Source organism: Physella acuta, unplaced genomic scaffold (assembly GCF_028476545.2).
Source record: "Physella acuta isolate Inbredline_101_S28 unplaced genomic scaffold, ASM2847654v3 ptg001448l, whole genome shotgun sequence".
In the NCBI taxonomy this organism is placed as follows: Eukaryota; Metazoa; Mollusca; class Gastropoda; family Physidae; genus Physella; species Physella acuta.
The window spans coordinates 59,624-87,337 of NW_026732963.1; the positions used below are offsets into that span (position 1 = coordinate 59,624).

Here is a 27,714-nt window from a genome sequence, read left to right on the forward strand (position 1 = left end):
ATTAAAATAAAAAGAAAAAGATTTTAACCAGATTAGAACTAAGTAATTAGTTTAATCACAACATTCAACCTTGCATTTGCAAGTAAAAAAATGGTTAAATGGAGATGGTGATGAAATATTCTTATTCTTTTATTGATGAATCGCCTACTCTCATACAGTGTTCAATGTTATACAATGTGTTTTACGAGACGGTTCCAGATCAAGACATAACATTAACTGCCGTACTGCCTTTCCATAGACGCCTCACAAGGGGATATGGCTTATGCTCTGACAAAGTAACGTACATAGTACGTATGCTTATGCTCTTTATTAGTTTTCATGATATATGCTCGAAGGTGTTTTATGTTTATATGCTCTGCTACAGGTGCTTATTTTGTTCCAGATTTTCTAACTTCAACACAAGTTGGGTTTCCTTATAAGAATGCCTACGTAGACTGATGAACCTTTGTATAGATTTGCGAAGAAACTTCATTTTTCAGTAGTCAGGTGGAGTTTCCTTGTAAGAAAGTCCATAACGATAAATGATTTCTAATTAGATCCATGAAGAAATTGGTGCATTTTATTTGTAAGAATATCCATTTAGAAGTGCTTGCTTTCAATCATACATCCACCAAGGAAGGTGGGTTTTCCTTTACAGAGTGTTGCATGGAGGAAGGTGGGTTTTCATGGAGGAAGGTGGGTTTTCAAATTAGGTCCACAAGGAGACAGGTGGGTGTCCAGGTATGACTAAGCACGAACTATTTTTAGAAATCGTTTTTTCTTTTGTCATAAGGCTTTCCTCGTCCTTGAAAAAATTTCGATGCTTTATCTAAGGCGGTCGACTGTCAGGTGAAAGAAACAGTCAGCTATTAGATTGTGAATGACATTTTATATATGTATATACATACAAAATTAAGAAATTGAACATTTATGCCTGATGTTCAGATCACAGGTATGAAAAATTGAATAATTTTCAAAATATGGAATGACATTAAGTGTACATGAAGTATGAAAGTCTGGTTATTTAAAGAAATAATTAAAACAAGTTCTTGAATTATTCAATTTGTTAATTTAAAAAGATGGATCTCATGTTTGAAATGTTTTTATGGAACAATTATTCAACAGGATTACCAGATAAAAATCACTATTAGACATCTAGCACAAAAAGCCTACCTTTTAATCAACTTTTGACCCAAACAACTTAGTTCTAGCTTAAAAGTCCTTATTAAGCCTGCTTAAAACTAATGATATGCTAATAATGATAAGCGATGTAAAAATACAGATTGAAAAAAAATGGATCAAATAATTGTTCTCTTGGTGTCTTACTGCTATGATCTTAATTCCTGCATATTTTTGTGACGACTTTGGGGCTCGTCTAAAGTAGGAACTGAGGCCTGATGACACCTTTTTACGTAGATCCGCGGAGTAATATGTGTCACTCTAAAATAAAAAAAACCCACATAAGTTACACTCTGACGCATTAATAGCTGGTGAGTAAGGGTGATGGGTAGATAATGGTGGACATAAAATTATATTTTTCATACACTTCTACGTGATATGTTGTAGGATTTTCACAGCTGTTTTAAGGGCCTAGTGGAAATTTCCAATCCTTACCTCACCCCTGATATTAAGCATTGCTGTTTAGCTTCATCAAAATTATATGTAAACATGTTAAATGAGTACTAAATGTGTATGTAAGTTAAATAACTCATGAATTTAAGTGTTCTTAATATGTATGGATCCAAATCATTCAATGCTTTAATATTGTGCTGAATATGTATGAAATTAAATAAATCATACTCATACATTTTAATTAGCTGACCACACTATCCCTTCATATGCCAAGCTCTCTGAAGCAGATGAGCTCTACTTCATCTGCCCAGTAGCGTAGCTACCGTAAAGCTAGCGTAAGCAAGGCATAGGGCCAAAGGCAAATAGGGGCCCTTTTTCAAAAGTTTGAGGGGGGGGGTGCAAATTGAAAGTCTGAGGGGGGGGGGGTGCAAATCGAAAGTTTGTTGCCGGGAAGGGTCGCTACGCCTCTGAGGGGCCCACTAGCACTTTTTGCATAGGGGCCAGAAAATCCTAGCTATGCCACTGCATCTGCCCTATGTGTTTTGGGTACTAACTGGAAAAGATAATAAGCCGATAGATGCCATAAAAAATTAATTAAGTCCAACTTTACAAAAGAAAGGAAACTTGTTTTAAAACCTACAGCCACCCATTTGTGTTCCAACACTTGTGATGCTGTCAAACGAATTTCAGGATCTGTTTCTAGCATTCCTGAAATTACACTCTGGGGGAAAAGAGAATCACACAATGGACTGTGTACAGATTGTGTAACACAAAAATATGACACTTTAAAACCTACTACCTACCCCATCAAACATTTTCATAGACCACTATACATAGTATAGTTTTTATACCTACCACCTATCCCATATTTATCCCATATCACATTTTCATAGACCATATGATACAGTCTAGAATATAAATTCTATTTATGCCATTATGCTAAATAATAAAATATTTTTTTTTTAAACAGGCATTCCCCTTATTTAATATTTAGCCTTTAATATATTTTATTTTTTACTTTTGTGCATTGTTTTTTTTTAGGTTCATGAATTTTAAAATTCACCTTAGCTGATGGTGTTACATCATCCCAATATGGGCTGACAAAGTCATAATTTCCTGTCATTATCATGTCAAACAGTTCATCTTGATTATCATTTGCACTAAAAAAAATTAAATCAAGGGAGATAATGTATTGTAATAGCGAGGCGAGATCAAATAACTAGTGTGTAAACTAGAGTTATCTAACGTAGTATATGTCGAGTATCACAGTAAAAATATCAGGTCCTACCTTGAAAAAGGTGGAAAGCCACATAGAAGGATGTATGTTATCACCCCAGCAGACCATACGTCTATTTTCACACCGTAGCTGAGGAGAAGAAAATCATTTATAATTTTTTTTTTAAATTGCATTTTAAAACGATCATCCCGATTATTTTAAAATGCAATCTATTTAATTAATTTAATTTAGCGACTCACAAAATACCAAAATATCCACTAGATGCTATAACTTTGCGGAAGCCCCTCAATACTAAAGAAAGACTGGGTTTTCAGACAATTTTTCACACTTTTGCCAGTGAGGTAAGGTGCATTAATCAGTTTACAAATAAATAAATTTGCAAACGACTGCAGAAATTGAATTCCTTTTAATATGACAGACTGTAATGAACCTTTTTCTATTTGTCACATATCTTCACAAAAGTTTTTTAAAATCCTCTTGCCGGGAGTGCATAGGCGTAGCGAGGGGGTGCGGAGGGGGGGGGGAGACATATGGGTTTGAAAAATAAATTGAAAGCTTGAGGGGGTGCAAATCGAAAGTTTGAGGGGGGGGGGGGTGCAAATCGAAAGTTTGTCCCCAGGCGCCGGGAAGGGTCGCTACGCCTCTTCGGGAGTGTCACACATTTTAATTATTCCCTAATTAAAATGTTAAAACACAAGTTAAACGACGCCACACTGCTAGAGGAGGGGTCTGACTTTTAGTAAAGATGAGTGGGACAGTGAGGAGGGGTTTAAAAAATCGGGAAAAATCAAAAGTGACGTAATTATGCCCCCCCCCCCCCCCCCCCTCTCCAAGGTAAGAAATTACACTGTAAGGAACTTATTAGTTGTCTACAAACTACATACCCAGTTTCAGCGATCACTTCCGGGGCAACGTATGTCGGGGTACCACACACGGTGTAGAGCGGACCTTTGACCTCAATGGCCAGTCCAAAGTCCCCCAATTTGAGCGACTTGGAGCCATCATCGTGTTGTCGAATCTAAATTTAGAGACCAATCAAATTCAGGCGAAATAAGACATGGCTTCACACAAGCTAAAGCAAGGGGATAGTTACATTAACGAAATTAAACTTTTCTTTAGAAAAAACAAATATAAGTCTGATGATTCAACAAAATGTTTTTTTTTAATTTGTGTGATTAGATAGTCTAATGCAGTGGTTCTTAACCTTTTTGGAGGCAACGAACCCCGCCAGTTCTGGTTCCATGACAAATGATCTCAGACAAAATATCTCATGGAGAAATGACCCCAAGACAAAAGATACCAGGACAAAAAATATCAGGACAAATGATATCATGGACAAATGATCTCAGACATAATATCTCAAGGCAAAATCAGTAATGTATTTGAGATGATTTATCTAGCAAGCCGTTGCTATGGGAACTATGTCAAGTATCGGTGGTTTAAAACGTCTTTATATTATCTAGCAAGCCGTTGCTATGGAAACTATGTCAAGCTTTGGTGGTTTAAAACGTCTTAATATAATCTAGCAAGCCGTTGCTATGGAAACTATGCCAAGTATCAGTGGTTTAAAATGTCTTACCAGAATATTTTCCGTCTTACCACCGTGATACACAATTAGCCATGTAATGTGGATTTACCAGTATATTTTCCAGCAAGCGTTTGCTATAGACCTTTCATCAAGTACGGGTGGTGTAAAAAGTCTTACCAGTATATTTTCCGACAAGCCGTTGCTATGGACACTATGCCAAGTGTAAAAAGTCTTACCAGTGTATTTTCCGACAAGCCGTTGCTATGGACGCTATGCCACGTGTAAAAAATCTTACCAGTGTATTTTCCGGCAAGCCGTTGCTATGGACATTATGCCAAGTGTAAAAAGTCTTACCAGTATATTTTCCGGCAAGCCGTTGCTATAGACCATTAACCAAGTACTAGTGGTGTAAAAAAAACAACTCACCAGTATATTTTCCGGCTTGACGTCACGATGCACGATGTGCAGGGAGTGCAGGTACTCGAGGGCGCTGGCCAGGTTGTAGAGCATACCACTAGCATCTTGTTCCGTGTACTTGCTACTGGAGGAGGCGATGGCATCAAACAGATCCCCACCCTGGGGGGTGAAACACAAGCAGAGTGTGGGTAAGTGCTGAGATGGGGATGGACAGGTTACTGTTGTATGGTAGAGTGAGCTCATTCTAACTCTTTTGGCGGAACATGGGGGGAGGGGGGGGGTGGTGGCTACAATAATTGTGGCTTAGCGTCCCCCCCCCCCAAAAAAAAACGTGAAAAAAAAAGACCTGTCTTTTGAATATTTGTAATTTTATTTTTAAACTGTATAATATAATAAATTCTTATCTAAATAGAAAATGGCATTTCGCGTTTTAGCGACCGTTGGCGTTAAGGGGGTTATTGTATAATTGTACAGAACTATGGGTAGATCTTCGATGCTTATTCCCTTACTCATGTATAGTTATATATACAAACACGCACGCACGCACACAAACACGCAAACACACACACATACACTATATATATATATATATATATATATATATATATATATATATATATATATATATATATATATATATATATATATATATATATATATATATATATATATTATATATATATATATATATATATATATATATATATATATGTAATTTTTGTCGTGCACTCCATACTTGCTTATTATTCAGCTTATTCAAGTTATTGTGACACTCTGGAGGACCTGTTATCACCATGGTTACTGTTGCTACAAGCGACAAGTTTACCTTGACGAGCTCCATGACATAGAAGATCTGATGCTGGTTCATATAGTCTTCAACTAGCCTGATAATGTTGGGGTGCTTGACACAGCGTAGGATCCTAACTTCGTTATCGATCATTTTCTCCTGTAGGGATACAAGATGGCTGCTGTTGTTTGTGTTAGGGGCAGAGGAGACGTTATAACAATGCACAGTAGAAATGCTGAAACTATTACAATAAAGTAAACAGGTAGAAACTGTAACAATACAGTAGGCAGACAGAAATCATAACAACAGATATTAGACAGAATAAAACTATAACAATATGAAAGAGACTGTCAGCAATATACATCAGACAATCTGGTAACATAAGACAATATTTATCATATCATATGACTGGTCACCAACTAACATCAATATATAAACTTACCTTTCCTTTACATATTTCTTTGTTTATTATTTTAAGAGCATATTTTCTCTGTGTTTTTCTGAAATGTTTTAAATACTTTTTCAAAACAATGATAATATAACATAAGTGAAATAAATGTAACATAAATGAAATAAATATAACATAAATGAAGTAGATAGCGACAAGCATACTTGCCAAGCATACGAGTAAAAAATCCCAACTAGACATCAACAAAACGGGAAACATTAACCACAATGATGACACATACATACAATCAACGTCACAGTCTCACAGTCGAGCCCATATTTTCATAAATACACATTAACAGAAAAGTGGAAAGAGAAACGCCTTAACTAAAAACAAACACCAGCCTACAAACAACAAACTTTGATATAACACTTTACAACGAATACCAACACACCACCTACCACAAACACCAACACACCAACCTACAAACAGCAAAGGTCACCACCCCACCCCACCCAACAAACAAACCGACATACAACAAACACCACCACACCAACCTACCCACATCAAACACCAACACACGCCTATACACAAAACACCACCACACCAAACAACAAAACAAACAGCACCACACCAAACAACACACCACAAACACCACCACACCTACACACCACCACCACACCAAACAACACCCCACAGACACCACCACACCTACACACCACCACCACACCAAACAACACCATAAAACACCACCACACCAACCTAAACACCACAAACACCACCACACCTACACACCACTACCACACCAAACAACACCATAAAACACCACCACACCAACCTAAACACCACAAACACCACCACACCTACACACCACATACACCACCAAACCAATACACAACAAACACCACCACACCAACCTACACACCACTAACACCACTAACAGCACCACACCTACACACCACATACACCACCAAACCAACACACAACAAACACCACCACACCAACCTACACACCACTAACAGCACCACACCTACACACCACATACACCACCAAACCAACACACAACAAACACTACCACCACACCTACACACCAACCTACACATCACAAACACCACCACCACACCTACACACCACATACACCACCAAACCAATACACAACAAACACCACCACACCAACCTACACACCACTAACAGCACTAACAACACTACACCTACACACCATAAACACCACCACACCTACACACCATAAACACCCTCACACCAACACACCACAAACACCACCACACCTACACACCACAAACACCACCACACCTACACACCACAAACACCACCACACATACACACCACAAACACCACTACACCTACACACCACAAACACCACCACACCTACACACCACAAACACCACTACACCACCACACGACAAACACCACCACACCTACCCAAACACCACCACCACACTAACTTACTTGTCTTTGCACTCTAAAACCACCGCAAAGTTCCCTGTACCGATCATATTTCCTATATCGTACTTGTTGGTCAAAGCATAGGGCATATCGACTTGTGATATGTCTAGGGGAAAGGCATTGTTAGCGTCGCGAGGCTTGTGTTAGTATGTTCGTTATGGATCTTAAGTGGAATAGTCAGTATTTCATTGTCGACATCCACCGAGAGAGTGGGACAGTGTCTTATACTTCTAATGTTAGTAAAACAGTATATGTTATACTACTATTGTAATTGGAAGAAAAAAGTAAAAAACAAAACAATTTGTTTTATTTTTTACTGTAATTGTTTATTTAAAAGGGTGTGATATACTAAGACTTATAGAACATAGATGCTATAAAGGCCTGTGGTTTAATTGGCCACATAATATATGTAGGCGCCTATATGCCATTGCCAAAGAAACAGAACTCCATCTGCAACTCTCATACCAATGATTATGTTCACTTTTGGTTAGATTACTTATACAGAAAATCTATACAGAAATCTAGAATGGTAGGGCTATTTATTTATTATCGATCTACGTATTATAATAATTTAATTGTAGGGAACAATTAAAATTCAACAACTCATAAAAATAACTTTTTAGGTTAACGCTCGATTAGGTTCAAATTTAGCTAATTCGCTACAATAAATAGGCAAGAATGGGCTTATGTTAAGACTATAATTGTTAATATTTGCCCCTGCGAAATAAACGTTTCCAATTTCATTTGTAATGTTGAACAATGAACTGAACACTACTTCAGTTTAGTCTATTGAGAAGAAAAGTGTTGACTTTTGTTTGTTGTCTGAGTTTATAGAGTTTTCCGGGCAGATGCATTTTCTGACCACATCTTTACTTTTCATAACGTGAATCAGGTACTCATCAGAGCTGAGTGGACTCAGGGACCTCTTACAGATTCAAGCCCTAGACACGAACTCAAGACTTCTGGGCTAATGACTAAACGCTCTAATGCCCGACCACGACGTTCCATGATCTAAGGCTAAAAATGTTCCCATCTGTTAAGAGAGGGAGGGTGTGGGGAGGGGGGGGGGGCGTTGTTTAATTAAAGAAATGTCTACTCACCAAATTTTTCACTGCCGTCTGCTTTTTCATCAGACTGGTAATTGGTTTAAAGATAAAAATGTGGAATTTTAACAGAACTTAATTTGAATGCTTTGATTTAGACATCACAGGCATGGCTGATAAGATTAATGGGCATGAAAATGTCTTTTTTACTTTAAGTCTATTTAGTGGGATTTATGATACGACAGCAAAATGTTGCTTGGACGCAGAGTTTCTTCCAGGCATCTCTTCGGCCCCTCCCCCAAAGAAAGTCTACCGCCCCCCCCCCCCGAACGAAATGGAATTTATATAGAAAACATATACTTTTAGCAGTGTCCGCCCCCTCCCCCCCCCAAAATATCGAGTGCACCCCCGGAGAAAAATGTTGTCCGCCCCCCCCACCCCCCCCCCCCCCGAAAATATCGAGTGCACCCCCGGAGAACAATGTTGTCCGCCCCCCCCCCCTACCCCCCGAAAATATCGAGTGCACCCCCGGAGAAAAAGGTCTGGAAGAAATACTGCTTGGACGTGAAAGGAGTGAGTATTGGAAACAGCAGGAGAGACAAGAGAAGCAGGATCTATAGAGCACTCACCGCCAGTGTCGCTATTTTACCATCAGTGTTGTGTTTTGACGATGCCATAGCTGATGAGAAGGTTGGTGTGGTGTTTCCTGCTGGAAGGAGATAACATTCAATGTAACAGGTCATCGTTGAATAAGTAATATAATTTTATTCAGTAGAGAACCTGGTACAGTACACGTATCTGAATGAGAATTTATTTTTATTTTTTACTTTCTCGTATACGAAGTATAGAGGATATAATTGTAAGCGTGCAAAAAATCGAAATCGAGATTTTCATAAATCTCGACGTTTTGCCCCTCCCTGAGTCGGAAAAACAAAGTTTTCCAGTGTTGTGCATTTGTCTCTGTGTATGTATGTATATATATATATATGTCTCTGAACACAATAACCTGAGTACCGTTACAGCTAGGTTGATGAAATTTCATATATAAATATTATATCGACGTTGAAGTTCTGTATCAACTTTTCAGCGATTTCCGATAACAGGAAGTGGCTCAATTATACTACATTTGGTTTTCTAATTGTGACACATTTTGATTAAGTACAGTACACGTATCGTAGGCATTAAACGTAACGGTCCAACAAAATTCGAATATGTCGTGGTTACAAAATAAACAAAACACACTTCATTGCTTCACCATAGGGCCATTACAAAAGTTTACATGAAGCATATTTTAGGTACTTATAAAACGTATTCTTACATGGACAGGATTTACCTACATTGCAACACAACCACTTATACATACTGCAATACATTAAGAAATGCAAGTAACATATTAGCTGCCCAAAGAGGATTAGAAGTGATTGTCTCCACAAGGCATTCACCTCTCCGATTCATGGATGCACTGCGGTTTCGAACCTGGGTACCGAACCCCTAACCCCCTGAATCAAGGTGGCGCGTGCTACCTCTAGACCACTCTACTAGTGACAGCAAAGTACGAGTGTACCGTACTGTACCACCCACGAACATGTCAAGCCTACAATTATACACACATACGCACACATATACTTACACATGCACACACATACACATACGCACACACACACATATATACACAAACAATCTGTCACACACATTTGCACACACACGCATTCACGCACACACACATACACACACGTACACACGCACGCACACACACACCTACACACACACACTCACACACACACATTCCCTTACCGGAAGATTTGGATATGGAGGACTCTGAGTTTTTCCTCAGTGTGACCCGTTCCTTATGTTTCCCAGTGAAGGGGCGGTAAGCACTGACGTTACAAATCTCTGCAGTAGAAAGGGAACGTGTTTACAAATCTTTTCCCACGAGATAAAAAGAAATTAGCATAATGGAACACCTATTGACAGCTCGTCTGATTCGACTTTTGTTGGAAGGTGGTGTTGTTTGTATATCTGTCTATCTGGCAACATGGCAGTTTATTTTTCATTATCCAACTGACCTTAGGTAGTGTTTCTTTTAGACATTTTTCTTCTGGGGAGTGGTGGGGCACTTTTAGCTTTCCGGGCGAGGGTTGGGGAAGGTGGACAATGTTTGAAGTAAATATTTTGTATAAGAAAATTTCATTTCGTTGCGGGTAGGGGTGGGGGGGGTGCCCTCCCGAAGAGATGCATGCTACTCTGACCATGTGTTTGTTTATTTTTAGGGTCCGTCCGTCTGCCGATGTTTTTGCTAGTTTATCGTTTATCGTCTGCCGGTATGTCTTTCTCTATCTGTGACTTTACATCTGTGTGTTCGTCTGTCGGTCTGTCTGCTTCCCTGTTTCTCTGTTAGTCCGTCCATCTGTCTACCTTCACGTGTGTCTGTCTCAGTAGCGCAGCGAGGGGGGGGGGGGGGGCGGGGGGTGACATATGTCCCCGGGCGCCGACCTTAGGGGGCGCCAAAATGGGTTGGAAAAATAAATTGAAAGGTTGAGGGGAGTGCAAATTGAAAGTTTGAGGGGGGGGGGGGTGCAAATCGAAAGTTTGAGGGGAAGGGGGGGGGTGCAAATCGAAATCTTGAGGGGGGGGGGATACAAATCGAAAAGTTTGTCCCCGGGCGCCGGGAAGGGTCGCTACGCCTCTGGTCTGTCTGGCTGTCTGTCTATTGGTCCGTCTGTCTTCCCTACCTCTCTTGTCCAAATTAAAATCAGCAGACGTGACCTTCTCCAGCCCACAGGCCAGGAACACCGTGTCATCTTGGAAGAACTCAGCCAGACACGTGACCTGCTGTAAATGATTTCATTGGTCACTCATACAAATTCTTTACTATAGCCACAACTATTTTAATACAACTTTTTTTACTATAGCCACAACTATTTTCATACAACTTCTTTACTATAGCCACAACTATTTTCATACAACTTTTTTTTACTCTAGCCACAACTATTTTCATTCAACTTTTTTACTATAGCCACAACTATTTTCATACAATTTGTTTTTACTTTAGCCAATAACTTCTTCTTTACTATAGCCACAACCATTTTCATACAACTTCTTTACTATAGCCACAACTATTTTTATACAAATTCTTTACTATAGCCACAACTATTTTTATACAACTTCTTTACTATAGCCACAACTATTTTCATACAACTTTTTTTTACTCTAGCCACAAATATTTTTTTCAACTTTTTTTTACTCTAGCCACAACTATTTTCATTCAACTTTTTTACTATAGCCACAACTATTTTCATACAATTTGTTTTTACTTTAGCCAATAACTTCTTCTTTACTATAGCCACAACCATTTTCATACAACTTCTTTACTATAGCCACAACTATTTTTATACAAATTTTTTACTATAGCCACAACTATTTTTATACAACTTCTTTACTATAGCCACAACTATTTTCATACAACTTTTTTTTACTCTAGCCACAACTATTTTCATTCAACTTTTTTTTACTCTAGCCACAACTATTTTCATTCAACTTTTTTACTATAGCCACAACTATTTTCATACAATTTGTTTTTACTTTAGCCAATAACTTCTTCTTTACTATAGCCACAACTATTTTCATACAACTTCTTTACTATAGCCACAACTATTTTCATACAACTTCTTTACTATAGCCACAACTATTTTCATACAACTTCTTTACTCTAGCCACAACTATTTTCATACAACTTCTTTACTATAGCCACAACTATTTTCATACAACTTCTTTACTATAGCCACAACCATTTTCATACAACTTCTTTACTCTAGCCTATAACTTCTTTTTTTTTTTTTTACTGTTGCCACAACTATTTTCATACAACTTCTTAACTATACCTACAACTATTTTAATACTTCTTCTTTACTGTACTCACAAGGCACTATTTTTATATAACGTCTTTATTATAGCGACAATGCACTAATTTCATTGTATCGATTCGCCTTCTTAAAATTATTCAAACAAATCTCAATTTTTTTCAAACAAGTCAATTTTTAACGAGACGCTTATTTTATTTATTTATTATTATATTTTGAGGCTCATTAAATTATTTACACGAGTCTATTATTTGTATATTAAAAAAAACTCGCTTGTTATTTTCTTAATAGTTGTTTATTTGTCTTTTCTTTTAACTCTTCGCTAAGTATAATTTCTTTAATGGGTTGCTTATGTTTGTTTTGAACTCTCCTTTACTTGCCCCATGAACCATCAGGTTCCAAAAGGGAACTTTACTTTTATGTTTTTTTTTTTTTTTTTTGCCCTCGTTGATTAACTCGTGAATAGCCTGTAGCCTGAACTTTTGATTAACTGTTTGATCAACTTTTTAATTAACTTTTTGATTAACTTAATCAATTACGTCGTGGATGAACTGTTCTGTTTATTATCGATGACGCATTAATTGTCCAAAAATAGGTGAGGCGTTCTTTAAAAAAATGAGTCGGAAAAAAAATGGCGGGGTGATCGAGTGAAGTGAATGGGCCGTTATAGACCATAGCTCTGTTCTCAAACCTGCTACTCTATAACACTAGCCGTGATACAAGCAAAGCAACTCAATATTGCAGGCAGTTGTATTGTTCTTAGGGGTTTTTCAGAACAAGAATAATGATCCACCCCCCACAGCATACCCGACTCCATCCACAGTCTATTCCCGCCCCCCTTCCACAGTAGACCCACCCATCCCCTCTACGGCATATCCCCTTTCCCCTTCCTCCCCTCCACCACAGCATACCCCTACCCTACCTATACTTCACCCTCTCCATAGCACACCCCACCCCTCTATAGCATACCCTCTTCCTCATACAGCACCCTCCCATTCTCTATATTATACCTCCTACCTCTACCTCCATCTATCCTAATCCCCACCCCCTCCACAGCATATCCCCCTTCGTCATACAACACCCTCCCCCCTCCGCATTATACCCCATACCTCGACCTCTATCCTAACCCCCATACCCTCACAGCATATCACCCTACCCCATCCTTCCCATCACCACAGTATACCCAATACATCTATCCTAACCCTCACCCTCTCCACAGCATACTTGTACCTCTACCCTATCCCCCACCCCTTGCACAGTATACCCCCTTTGCCATGCTTCTTTTCTCCATACCTCTACACTAACCAGCAACCCCTCCACACACAGCGTATCTCTACCCTAACACCCCCCCCCCCCTACACACACAGCGTACCACAAGTCACACACCTAGTGACGGCAAAGTGCGAGTGTATCTTACTATATCACCCACGAATACGTCAAACTTAAAGTCACACACACACACAAACACACACACATACACGCACGCGCACACACACACAAACTACACACACACATGCACACACACATACACAAACTTCACACACACACATGCACACACACATACACGCACGCACACGCACACTTCACACACACATGCGCACACACATTTCACACAGACACACACATACACACAAACAAACATACACACACATACACGCACACACACACATGTACACACATACACACACATACATACACCTGACTGACCTGTCGACCCGTGAGTGTGTAAAGTTTCTTTACGCTGCCACAGTCCAGCTTGACGACCTCCGATACGTCCGCCATCACCTGCAAGAGAAACCAAAACATCAACTTTTGAACAATCAATAAAAAAAAACATCAACTTTTGGGATATCACCTGCAAGAGAAACCAAAACATCAACTTTTGGGATATCACCTGCAAGAGAAACCAAAACATCAACTTTTGAACAATCAATAAAACAAAACATCAACTTTTGGGCCATCACCTGCAAAAGAACCAAGGCATCATTTTTTAACAATAAATAAAACAAAACATCAACTTTTGGGCCATCAATAAAACAAAACACATCAACTTTTGGGCCATCACCTGCAACAGAAACCAAAACATCAACTTTTGGGCCATCACATGCAAGAGAAACCAAAAAATCAACTTTTGAACAATAAATCAAACAAAACATCAACTTTTGGGCCATCAATGAAACAAAACATCAACTTTTGGGCCATCACCTGCAAAAGAACCAAGGCATCAACTTTTCAGCTAATAATAAACCAAAACATCAACATCGACCCGTGACTAATCACTATCGTGATTCTACGGTATAAGAATGTACTTACATATTAATATTCTATCAAAATATATTTAAATTATAGAATGTACATTTCTTTTAGAAAATTCACCCCCCCCCCCCCTATACTAGTACCTGATGAAACGAACCACCCTGTTGGAAACCACAGCGTCAACCAATCGATCATTGATAAATCATCGATCAGCTTTACACCAATACATCAATAACCATCACAAGTAGAAGACCGATCACATGCTAATTAACACTTGTTACTTTAAAAAAAAAATTCTCATAAAGCGAGAGTTAATTAATCAGGGCACTCTATATAACCTTGCTGGGGAATCGAAAATATTTACATAATTGATTAAAGTATTAAGATCGCATCAAATTTGAAAATTGTGAATAATTCACACCGCCTGACGAACGAACAATATCACAACAATAGACGCAGTATTAATGTGCTCATTATTCATACTGTGAGTACTTGACCTCAGAGGCTTTCTAATCAATAAAATATGCATCCGCTCACTAAAAATGAATTTTTATTTTCTGGAGAAAAGAATTCAAACTCCTTTTTTTTGTATGGTGCTAATTTAATCAAAATTGTATTTCTGGCGTCCTTTTCCAAACTTAGACAAACTAGATAATCGTACTTTTTTAGTTAAATTGAGACAATCATAGATTTTTTTCTGGCGAACTATGACAATCACATATTTCTTCTGGTAAACTTAGACAATCATACGTTGTTTTTATGCAGGTAAAACTAGATAATCATATTTTTTTTAGTTAAGTTGAGACAATCATAGATTTTTTCTGGCGAACTAAGACAATCATATATTTCCTCTGGTAAACTTAGACAATTATACGTTGTTTTTATGCAGGTAAAACTAGAAAATCATATTTTTTTTAGTTAAATTGAGATTTTTTTCTGGCGAACTAAAACAATCATATAGATCCTATCTATTTCTTTTGGTAAACTTAGACAACCATAGATGAATTTTTTGGACAAACTGAGACAATCATAGATTTCTTTCTGGTAAACATATACAATCATTTATTATTTATGGTGAGCTAAGACAATCTTATATTTATTTCTGGTAAATATAGACAATCGTAGATTCAGAGGCGTAGCGACCCTTCCCGGCGCCCGGGGACGAACTTTTCGATTTGCACCCCCCTCAAGATTTTGATTTGCACCCCCCCCCCCTCAAACTTTCGATTTGCACCCCCCTTGAGATTTCCATTTGCACCCCCCCCCCCTCAAACTTTCGATTTGCACCCCCCCTCAACCTTTCAATTTATTTTTCCAACCCATTTTGGCGCCCCCCCCCCCTCGTAGATTGTATCTAGCGAACTGAGACAATCACTTATTTCTATATGTTAAACTTAGTCAATCGAATCATAGACTTTATTCTGGTAAAGTAAGTCAATCAAAATTTATTTTCGGTAAACTGAGATAATATTACATTTTTATCAGCTGCTAACTAAAACAATATACAGCTATGTAGATAACAGAACCAACATTTTCTATAGATAACAAAGACAAGTTTGTGTCAACAACACACAAAAATGACCCCTTACTTCTATTTACGGAAGTCGCCATTTCTCAACGTTTACCAAACTCGCACGCATCTATTAATAACCACCAATCAAACACGACAAGACAGTTAATAACTTGCCTGATCAAACGACTGGGCTGTCTTCTTGTTCAGCAGTAACCGCATGGCTTTTCTGGGTCGTCTGCCATTCTTCAAGATGGTGATGAGGCGGGGAACGACGAACGATCGCTGGTACTCCTCGTAGGCTCGCTGCTCCTCCAGGGTCTTCTCACACTGGGGGAAGAATTGAACTTTCACGGTAGGATTACATACACATACATAGTGATAGTCCCTTTGACCACGACTAGATACCACCTTTGACCACGACTAGATACCACCTTTGACCACGACTAGATCCCACCTTTGACCACGACTAGATCCCACTTTGGCCACGACTAGATCCCACCTTTTTACCACGACTAGATACCACCTTTGACCACGACTAGATACCACCTTTCACCACGACTAGATACCACCTTTGACCACGACTAGATACCACCTTTGACCACGACTAGATCCCACCTTTGACCACGACTAGATCCCACTTTGGCCACGACTAGATCCCACCTTTTTACCACGACTAGATACCACCTTTGACCACGACTAGATACCACCTTTGACCACGACTAGATACCACCTTTGACCACGACTAGATCCCACCTTTGACCACGACTAGATCCCACTTTGGCCACGACTAGATCCCACCTTTTTACCACGACTAGATACCACCTTTGACCACGACTAGATACCACCTTTGACCACGACTAGATCCCACCTTTGGCCACGACTAGATCCCACCTTTGACCACGACTAGATACCACTTTGGCCACGACTAGATACCACCTTTGACCACGACTAGATCCCACCTTTGACCACGACTAGATCCCACTTTGGCCACGACTAGATCCCACCTTTTTACCACGACTAGATACCACCTTTGACCACGACTAGATCCCACCTTTACTAAGACTAGATACCACCTTTAACCACGACTAGATACCACCTTTGAACACGACTAAATCCCACCTTTACCGACCCACCTTTAGAGACTGTGACCTGGAGCTTCTGTCTGTTTTAGCACTTTGCGGTCTCGACGGAACTTTGTTGATGGACGAGAGACTCTTCGACTCTGAACGGGACCTCGGCTCGTCCTTCATGTGTTTACTTCGTTGCTAGGGAAATGAGGACAGTGTTATTATGTGTTTCCTGTCACTAAGGAAGTATGTATATGTATAATATGTATCTAAGGAAATATGGAGAGTGCATACTATATGGTCCAGTTGCTAAGGAAGTATGTATAATATATGGCATCTGTTGCTAAGGAAGTATAGTATGTATAATGTTAGGCATCTGTTGCTCTGGAAGTATGGAGTGTGTATAATATATGGTACCTTTTGCTATGGAAGTAGAACGAGTGTATATTATATGGGAAATGTTGCCAGAGGCGTAGCAACCCATTCCGGTGCCCGGGGCGAACTATCAATTTTACTCCCCCACCCACATATTTATATATTTATTCACGTTAGCGAAAAAGGACCCCCACCCCACGCACATCAGTCACCGTTAATAGTTTTTTCCCGTATCACACAAGCATCTTAGAAAGCCGTCTGTAGAAACAAGTAGCTTTCTATTGTTCTAAAATTCAACAGTAATGCAACACGGAATAAGCTTGTTAGTTTATTTTCCTACCCAATTAGGCGCCCCTTTAAGGTCGGCACCCGGGGCGTCTGCCCCACCCGCCCTCCCTTAGCTACGCCGCTGACTGTTGCTAAGGAAGAATGGACAATGTATAGTGTATGGCACCAGTTGCTAAGGAGGTATAATGTATGGCAACCGTATGGACAGTGTATGCCATCTGTTGCTAGGGAGATATGGACAGTATACACTATATGTAAAGTAACTAAGAAGAGTTCAGTGTGGGTAGCCAGTCTTTAAAAAAATTAATAAAAGTATTATTCTCATTAAGATTATTCTGCCTTGGGAGATGAATGTGAGCTCTTTAAGAGTACGATAATCTGTTGTAAATGCCATTTAAATTTGAGTACTTGTTTGTATTTTTAGGTAATTTTAATTTTTATAATTAACAAAGTTCTGCAAAAACATTTACTATTTACGACAATCGGTACAAACGTATTGTAAAGGTAAAGGACCAAATTATTTGGTAAATAAAAACAAAATGGTACTCGTTGTGTTAGTGCGTGTGTGTGTGTGGGGAGGGGGGGGGGTGGTGTTAAGATGGGTGGGGCTCTTTTGAATTAGCACTGTATAAAAAAAGAATTGCTCAAGTAAAAAAAACCCAGTGAGTTCCAGCTATAAGAGAGTAAATAGCTACACACTTTTTGGATTTTTTGTTCAACATTGGTCTAAACACTGCATGTTCGTTCTAGGTAGACGATAATACAAAGACATTGTAAGCAATGGTGACAATGGGTCAGGTGTCACCCCACCCCCTCAAGCTATTTTGCATTTTCGGTTTGGTGTCACCCCTTTCCCAGTACTATTTTGTTATCTTAACTCGAACAAACATGTTTTGACAATAAATTTTGCGATTTCTCGTCGTGGTGTCACAACTAAACGGTGTCACCCGGTGACCCGAACCGTCACTGCCTATATATATATAAATATATATATATATATATATATATATATATATATAGAGAGAGAGAGAGAGAGAGAGAGAGAGAGAGAGGAAATTTATAACTTCAACATGTTAGTTGCTATTAAGTAAGAAAAAAAACCACTATAGCAAGGCACATTATTTCTTAGTCTAGCAAAAGGACTAATAGCACACTGACAAGTAACGATATTTTCAGCATAGGCCAATGCAATCAAGCTATAGCATTTTTTAACAGTAAGCTTTACCATTGATCAGCAATACTCCTATTATCAAATTACTAGTATCGATTAATTTGAACAGCACTATCTCTCATGCTAAATGTCTAGTATTAATATATTAGATTGGCTAGTGGTATTCCTACTATATAAATGACTACAGTTATCGATAATATTAGCTAGCGGTATTCCTACTATATAAATGACTAGTGCTAAAGATAGTATTGGGTAGTAGTATTCCCACTATCTAACGTATTGTATAATCGATACGTTTGGGCCGGAGTATTCCCACTACCAGATGACTACTATCATCGATACATTTTCGTCTAAAACCTGTCTTGTGGCTATTTCTTTGGCTATGTATTAATTATAATAATTAAATAGCTTAAACTATTGCTAACGATAATTTAAAATATAGAAAGGATGGACTATCAATAAGTTTTAATCAATCAATATACTTATGGGGATTGAGTTATTAAAAATTACGTAAGATACTTTACGAATTTACCTATAAAATAAGAATGAAATAAATCATTAATTAACCTTTTAATTAAAAAAAGTATTTAAAAGAAACTATACCTGCTGCAAGGAAGCACTCTGTGAATGACGCTCTTTAGTGTGATGAGGAAACAGATTGGAATTCCAGTACGGGTCCTCGTTCTTGCAATAATCCAGCGCGCGGAACGAATCCGTGGAAGCGCAGACGTAGCTCTCCCCGTCCTGAAGCTGGTCCAGGGACTCGACCTTCTGCGTGCCGTCGATGGTGAAGATGTGCCGCACGCCGCTTGGCAGGACGTTCTTGTCGCAGAGGGCGGAACTGGTCAGCGTGGTCAACAAGCTCTCAAACGTCCGGAACCGCTCGGTCGACACGGCGTACACCATCCCTTTGAAGAAGCGGTCACCGTTGCGGTAAAAACGAACCTTGCGCGCTCGCTTCTCGGAGGCCATCTTGAGGAGTGAGTGGCCGGAGCGGACGGAATTCTTGTCTGTGGTTTGTGGGCTAGAGGAGTTGACCGAGTGATCCGAGTAGTTTTGTTGGCCGTCTCCTTTGGAATTATTGGTGCATCCAGTCTCTCCCATACCAAACACCCTGTCAAGACATGAACATATATATATAGATATATAAATAAAAATAAATAAATAAATAAATAAATAAATATATATATATATATATACATATATATATATATATATATATATATATATATATATATATATATATATATATATATATATATATATATATATATATATATATATATATATATGTATATCCAGTGCATCTAGTCTCTCCCATACCAAACACCCCGTCAAGACATAAACATATGTATAGATATATAAATATAAATAAATAAATAAATATTCATATATATATATATATATATATATATATATATATATATATATATATATATATATGTATAAGGCATATGAAGATATTTATAGAAACACTTCAAAAAAGTTGTAGAAGTGTTGCTTGACTTTATCTACCTCACTATCGTTAACACTTTAAGACGAGACAACCCTAAAAGAAATCGATACAAGGACGGACGTACGAGAGACGGTGTCAAATCGGCAGCACCAAAGGAGTTAATACCCCAGTATACTTTCCGCGGACATTTTTACGATGCGTTTCCCATTGACAGCTAAGCCGAGCCGCTTTGTGCCCGGCCCTAAAGACTAGGGTACCGAAGCACTTTGTAACATAAATGGCGGCGGTCCAATAGACAGATCGAACTACTAGTTCGACCTGACTTTCGATACGCTAGCTAATCTATAATAAATATCGACACGTTTAGCTTAAAATATTCAACAATGGTTACAAAAACACTTTCTATATGCAAATAATAGCTATTTATATTGACCCGGTTAAATGCAACTACATGAAAACTGCTGTTCACTTTTTAAATTGTGGGTTTTGTACTTTACAAGTGTTGACCTTATTCAGATATAAGATAGAACGTAAAGACACACAAAACCAAGAATAATACTTCGCGATTCGGTTAACAAACTTTTTGTTCGTAAATAGAGGCATCCTGATTAACAAACTTTCTGTTCGTAAATAGAGGCATCCCGATTAACAAACTTTCTGTTCGTAAATAGGGGCATACTGATTAACAAACTTTCTGTTCGTAAATAGGGGCATCTTGATTAACAAACTTTCTGTTCGTAAATAGGGGCATCCTGATTAACAAACTTTATGTTCGTAAATAGGGCATCCTGATAAACAAACTATCTGTTCGTAACTTGAGGCGTCCCGTTCAACAAACTTTCTGTTCGTAATTGGAGGCGTTCTATAGTCTCATTGGTCACCGACTTAAATTACATGTTGAAAAACGCTTACAGAATAGATAGCAGATGTAAAAATACAAACCGTTACATATTGAACACAAACTGAACACGACTTAAACATGTATTGAAGACATACAGAACATGAACATACAACACAATAATTAACAAACACTAAGTGAACACATAAGAAGATCAAGTAAACAAACACTTATTAGACTATGAATACAGTTCGGGTGACATTAGTTTTTTTTTTACACACTTCCTTATAATCCCTCAATAATTGACTATAAAACAATCTATCTCGTTTAAAAACATTGCCAATACCCAGGTATTCCAATATCCGTCACCTCTAAATCAACGTGCCACTTAACGCTATCAAGGGCACGCAAAAAGCGATCGGTGTATACACCACAACCAAGGGCGTTAAGCGATCACCATTTTGTTTATCGCAAGAGTTATCGGAACTTAATCATTGACAGGATTCGGGAATGAAATGAAAACATGTTGACGAATTTTTTCTGCTTACATGGGCGCTTTGATAAAGTCAAGGTGCTTTATTAAGCTGAAGTAATAAAATGTTTTTAATATGTTACAGTGTAATTTTCGCAAAGAAATAATTTTTATAGCTGCCTTTCAGATCAAGAAACGAGAAAATGTGAAATATGGATTTTCTTCAGAGTAAGACAAAACTTAAAACTGCTGCCCCCCCCCCCTTCCGCACCGGCACACACCCACGCGGTCTCTGTTTCATACTGCTGTTTCTTAATGCAACAGTAATGGAATCTTCTTAAATAGGGGCGTTATGTTGCTGTTGGTCAACTATAAACTAATCAGGGTTTCTTTCGGGCAGTTTTCTCCAGGGGGAGGGGGGCTTTTGAAAATTTGAGTGGGCACAGCAAATTTACCGGGTGGGGGTTGGGGCTACAGGACATTACCCCCCCGTCAATTACCACCCGGACATTTCCCCCCCCATATTTTCCTAGCCCTAGCCCCAATCATAACTGTATCCTAGCCCTAGCTGTATCTAGGTCCGGGGGGTGGGGGGTAATATCCTATTGGCCGGGGGTAATTGACAGGGGGGGGTAATTTACAGGGGGATTATTGATTGGGGGGGGGGGGTAATTACTCCGGGGGTTAATGTCGGGGGAGGGGAAATATGTCCGTGGGGTAATTGACGGGGGGATGTGTGTGTGTGGTGGGCGGGGGGGGGGGGAAGTAGGTGGTGGACACTAATTGTGTAAGAATGTAACGCTTCTTCTATGATCGTATTCATGAAGTTTGCTTATATCTCCGTAGCACGAAGGAATGTAAATTTGTACACATAATGCATAAGTACATATAATTATGTACACATCGATCTAACATATAATAGTTCATGGCAAAAGTGCGTACGTGGTACTGTACTTATCTACCATCATTCTATATAAATCTAGTATCAATGTGTACAAATATAGTTTGTACATAATTGTCACATGTGTGAGTTTATGTGTGATAAGTGTGTACGTGGCAGTGTGTACATATCTAACATTACAATGTACAGGCCTAGACTAAAGTGTACATATATAACATATCTAGCTAATATGCTTTTAGGTGTGGAGTGTGTACTTGTCAATGTATACAGATCTAACATCATACTGTACAAACCTAGCACCAATGTGTACACATATAAAACAAGTGTGTAGAAATGTGACTAGTGTGTTTGATTGTGATAAGGGTGTATATGTCAGTATGTACATATCTAGGTATTGTGCTTCCACGTGATGCTTTTGTATACGTCAGTGTGTACAAAACTATTCATTCTGTAAAGGCCTAGGCTTAATGTGTGCATATATAACATGAGTGTGTACATGTGGTTAGTGTGCTTGTATGTAATAAAGGTGCACGAGTGTGTACAAATCTCAGTTAATTCTGTACATACCTAGCTTACATGTGTACATATATAACATGAGAGAGTACATATGTGGCTAGTGTAATTGAATGTGATGAACGTTAATGTGTACAGGCCTTAATTCGATCTGTACAGACTGGCCTCAATGTGTACATATATAACAAGAGTATGTTCATAATAATATGATTTAAGTGACGAATGTGTATGAGTCAATGTGTACAAAACTTAAATTCATTATGAACATACCTAGCCAAATTATGTACATATATAACATGACTGTGTATATAATTGTTTAGTGTATTTTAAATATCATGAACGTGTGTGTACAAACCTTAATTAATTCTGTACATACCTAGCCTCACTGTGTACAAATATAACATGAGTGTAATATGTGGCTAGTGTACTTTGAATGTCATGGATGTGTATATAAACCTTAGTTCATCCGATACAGACCTAGCCTAACTGTGTACATATAAAACATGAGTGTGTACATGGTGTGTTGAATGCGATGATTGTGTACATACCACCGATACATAGTTTAAACCATCCTTCCTTCCATTAAGCTAAAACTAGATCTTGAGCACTCCCATTGGCCACTAAGCTAGGCGTATGTTGCAAATATCTGAAAGAAACACGTCGTTACTAGGGTAGGTTCATTAGAGATAATTACTTTAGCTTATTAAAAAATGGAATTTTTTAATGTTAAAAGTAATTGGTAAAATGGGGGAGGGGTGGGGATAATGTAATATAACGACCTGTTTCTTTAGTATTTGTTTTGCTAAAAAAGCTAATTATAGTACAAACTTCTTATGTTCGAAGTTTTTAATCTACCCACCTATGTTTAGTGTTAGGCGGTATTTATAACTGAATTAAATAAATTGAAACGTAACCAAATATTGCAGTTATTTTGAAAATTATAAAACCGTAAAAGCAAAAATGCATCAAAAAATATAAGTTTAACATTTAAATAGGCATCACAAGAGCCTCATTAAGTTTTGCATTAAATACAGATTTAATTTAAAAACATTTTTTTTAAACAAAATATTTTCCAATCTGTCTTGCTCTGATCGATTTTTCCCCAATCGCCTCAAAAGATCGAAGTGAAATCTCGCAAGTTTATCTTCTGATCAACATCAATGTTGTACAACAATGCCCACAGAGTAGAAAGTCCTAACTCCTTATAGAGCATCAAGCATTACGCCTTAAAGTAACAGGGTTTCTTCCAGACTTTTTTCTCCTGAGGGAGGGGGGGGGGGCACTCGATATTTCAGGGGAGGGGGGGGGGGCGGACTAAATTTTCGTGGGGGGGTAGGGGGTAGGCGGAGACTGTTAAAAGTATGTTTTCTATTGAATTCCAATTCGTTGGGGGGGGGGGGGGGTGGCGGTAGACTTTTTCAGGGGGAGGAGTAGAGCCCCCCCCCTGTAGATATGCATGGAAGAAACTCTGTAAAGTAATCTCTACGTTGTACACGCATTATAAATGCGCACATCTTGTAAAGACATTATTGCAAAGACGGCTGCCATATTTGTTAATATCATTAAACAGACAACACTATGTCGCCGCTATCTTACAAAGACAACATTACTATGTCGTTAACACACTACAAACATAAAAAAACCATATGTTGTAAACACATTACATTGACATCTATTTGATGACATAGAAAGACAACATCACAATATCGTCAAGACACTACACACACAAAAACCAAATCTTGTAAGCACATTGCATAGACAAATGCACTATTTGATAACATAGCTTCAAGACATAAACACAACCACACTATATCGTTAACACATTACAAACACAAAAACCATTATGTTGCAAGCACATTACGAAAGGAACGTTACTATTTGATAAATATGACAGACAACATCATAAACACAACAGCACATTATGTTTAACACACGACAAACACAAAAACCAAATATTGTAAGCACATTACACAGAGAACTGCATTGTATGATAACGTATAACAGACACCATCAGAATAGCGTCAGCACATAAACACATCACTATGACGTTAGACAACACAACTTGCTAGAATCACCTACCCATTTAGTACTAACTTAAGACAACACAACTTGATAGAATCACCTACCCATTTAGTACTGACTTAAGACAACACAACTTGCTAGAATCACCTACCCATTTAGTACTGACTTAAGACAACACAACTTGATAGAATCACCTACCCATTTAGTACTAACTTAAGACAACACAACTTGATAGAATCACCTACCCATTTAGTACTGACTTAAGACAACACAACTTGCTAGAATCACCTACCCATTTAGTACTGACTTAAGACAACACAACTTGCTAGAATCACCTACCCATTTAGTACTGACTTAAGACAACACAACTTGATAGAATCACCTACCCATTTAGTACTGACTTAAGACAACACAACTTGCTAGAATCACCTACCCATTTAGTACTAACTTAAGACAACACAACTTGCTAGAATCACCTACCCATTTAGTACTGACTTAAGACAACACAACTTGCTAGAATCACCTACCCATTTAGTACTAACTTAAGACAACACAACTTGATAGAATCACCTACCCATTTAGTACTGACGTAAGACAACACAACTTGCTAGAATCACCTACCCATTTAGTACTGACTTAAGACAACACAACTTGATAGAATCACCTACCCATTTAGTACTAACTTAAGACAACACAACTTGCTAGAATCACCTACCCATTTAGTACTGACTTAAGACAACACAACTTGCTAGAATCACCTACCCATTTAGTACTGACTTAAGACAACACAACTTGCTAGAATCACCTACCCATTTAGTACTGACTTAAGACAACACAACTTGCTAGAATCACCTACCCATTTAGTACTGACTTAAGACAACACAACTTGATAGAATCACCTACCCATTTAGTACTGACTTAAGACAACACAACTTGCTAGAATCACCTACCCATTTTAGTAACTGACTTAAGACAACACAACTTGCTAGAATCACCTACCCATTTGGTACTAACTTAAGACATCACAACTTGCTAGAATCACCTACCCATTTGGTACTACCGTAAGACATCACAACTTGATAGAAACACCTACCCATTTGGCACTTGTGTAGGGCGTTTTACTGGCGTCATTAACTTGAACTGAATAGTGTAGGAAGATCTGCTGTTCTTTTTTCTGGGGTGCAATTTAAAAATACATTTACACGGACAGTTAAGTAGCTCAAGTATACATACCACTATACTTCAATCTAACAAAAAGATGTTTACAATTATGTAGTTCACGTATTTATACACCATACTTCAAGTAAACAAAAAGATGATTACAGTTATGTAGCTTAAGTATTCACACACCATACTTCAAGCTAACAAATGTTTACAGATAAAGTTAGGTAAGTTTCGTATACAGCATACATTTCCCCATACTTCAAGTAAACAAAAAGATAATTAAGAGAAAGATAATTATGGAGAAAGTTGAGCAGCCTTAGCATACACTCACTTAAACTTCAAGCTACAAATAATTAAGTTAACAGTCTTAGTATACACACTTTAAATACTTCAAGATAACAAAAACGAGTATTACAAAGAAAATTGAGTACCAAAGTCGTATACAAACACACAACTTCAAATCGAAATTAATAATTTAAGAGAAGGTTAGGTAACCTAAATATACATTAATCCATACTTCAAGTTAACAAAATAATGATTCTCTGAGTTTCACTCAGCTCTTATGGGTACCTTATTTACGTTAGAGAAATTAAATGCGGCCGGGCAAAGTGAATACCACATTATTTCTTCATAAGCCAAGGTCACATAAAAAGGTGAACTCTACTTCACCTGCTCCGTGGGCCCACAAGTATGAAAAGGAACTTTACTATTGTATTATAACGCTACTTTCCCATTTTCTAACCATCCGATGTCGCATAGCGTCACAAAAGCAGACACCACTCCCCTAGTGCATGAACAACCCTCCACTCAGTGGCGTAGCGAGGGGGGGGGCGGGGGGTGCGGACCGCACCGGTTGACACAATTTAGGGGGGGTGACACCAAAGCAAAAAATATCACAAAAAATATAGAGAAAAATTATAATTCCACTTAATTAAGTGATTAATTCGAGTGTTAAATAGTCTTTTAAGAGCATATTTGACAAATCCCGACAATGGTGGAGGATGGGGGGGGGGGGGGGTTGGTGCAAATCGAAAGTTTGAGGGAGGGGGGGGTGCAAATCGAAAGTTTTGAGAGGGGGGGGGGGTGAAAATCTTAAATTGAAAGGTTGATCCAGAGAGCGCGCCCAAATTGAAAGTTTGTCCCCCGGCGCCGGGAAGGGGTCGCTACGCCTCAAGGAGGGTGACACCATTAAGTGCCGCACCGGGTGACACCCGACCTCGCTACGCCACTGCCTCCACCCCCACCCCCACATGTACTACACATGCACCTACCTTTCGTTCATTTGGTGTGAGAACACTGCCGCCTGTTGGGGGGTTGATGTAAATAAAAACTTCTGACAAAATAAATATTAGCTCAGTTGTTAATCAATGGTGTCCAGCTGCTCTGGATGATGGGTATAGCAC

The 27,714-nt window shown here is 38.5% G+C and overlaps 1 protein-coding gene across 4 annotated transcripts; it reads right to left on the bottom strand.

The window, feature by feature from the left end:
- Positions 1 to 32: 32 nt before the first annotated feature.
- On the bottom strand, positions 33 to 27,714 carry LOC131927933 (serine/threonine-protein kinase DCLK1). Of its 4 annotated transcripts, XM_059283812.1 has the most exons (21): positions 27,583 to 27,708; positions 26,241 to 26,321; positions 23,674 to 23,771; positions 19,549 to 20,059; positions 17,178 to 17,309; positions 16,219 to 16,371; positions 13,983 to 14,060; positions 11,148 to 11,247; positions 10,210 to 10,308; positions 9,045 to 9,124; positions 8,473 to 8,506; positions 7,376 to 7,478; positions 5,963 to 6,020; positions 5,560 to 5,679; positions 4,743 to 4,892; positions 3,673 to 3,806; positions 2,840 to 2,917; positions 2,615 to 2,711; positions 2,192 to 2,272; positions 1,306 to 1,419; positions 33 to 821 (listed from the first exon to the last, which is right to left on the bottom strand). In XM_059283812.1, exons 3-21 carry the CDS (start codon positions 23,682 to 23,684, stop codon positions 744 to 746), a joined length of 2,211 nt encoding a protein of 736 aa, XP_059139795.1. In that variant the 5' UTR covers positions 23,685 to 23,771; positions 26,241 to 26,321; positions 27,583 to 27,708; the 3' UTR covers positions 33 to 743. The 4 variants fall into 4 exon arrangements, with proteins under 4 accessions (XP_059139795.1, XP_059139792.1, XP_059139793.1 ...); XM_059283809.1 differs by lacking the exon at positions 23,674 to 23,771 and having other exon boundaries at positions 27,583 to 27,714; XM_059283810.1 differs by lacking the exon at positions 23,674 to 23,771 and having other exon boundaries at positions 11,148 to 11,244.

Excerpts from the sequence above, each read along its gene's own strand:
- LOC131927933 (XM_059283809.1), bottom strand. Across the intron at positions 16,372-17,177 it reads CCAGGTCACAGTCTCTAAAG|TGTGAGAAGACCCTGGAGGA; the intron begins GTGGGTCGGTAA and ends TTCTTCCCCCAG. Across the intron at positions 4,893-5,559 it reads ATGTCATGGAGCTCGTCAAG|GGTGGGGATCTGTTTGATGC; the intron begins GTAAACTTGTCG and ends TTCACCCCCCAG.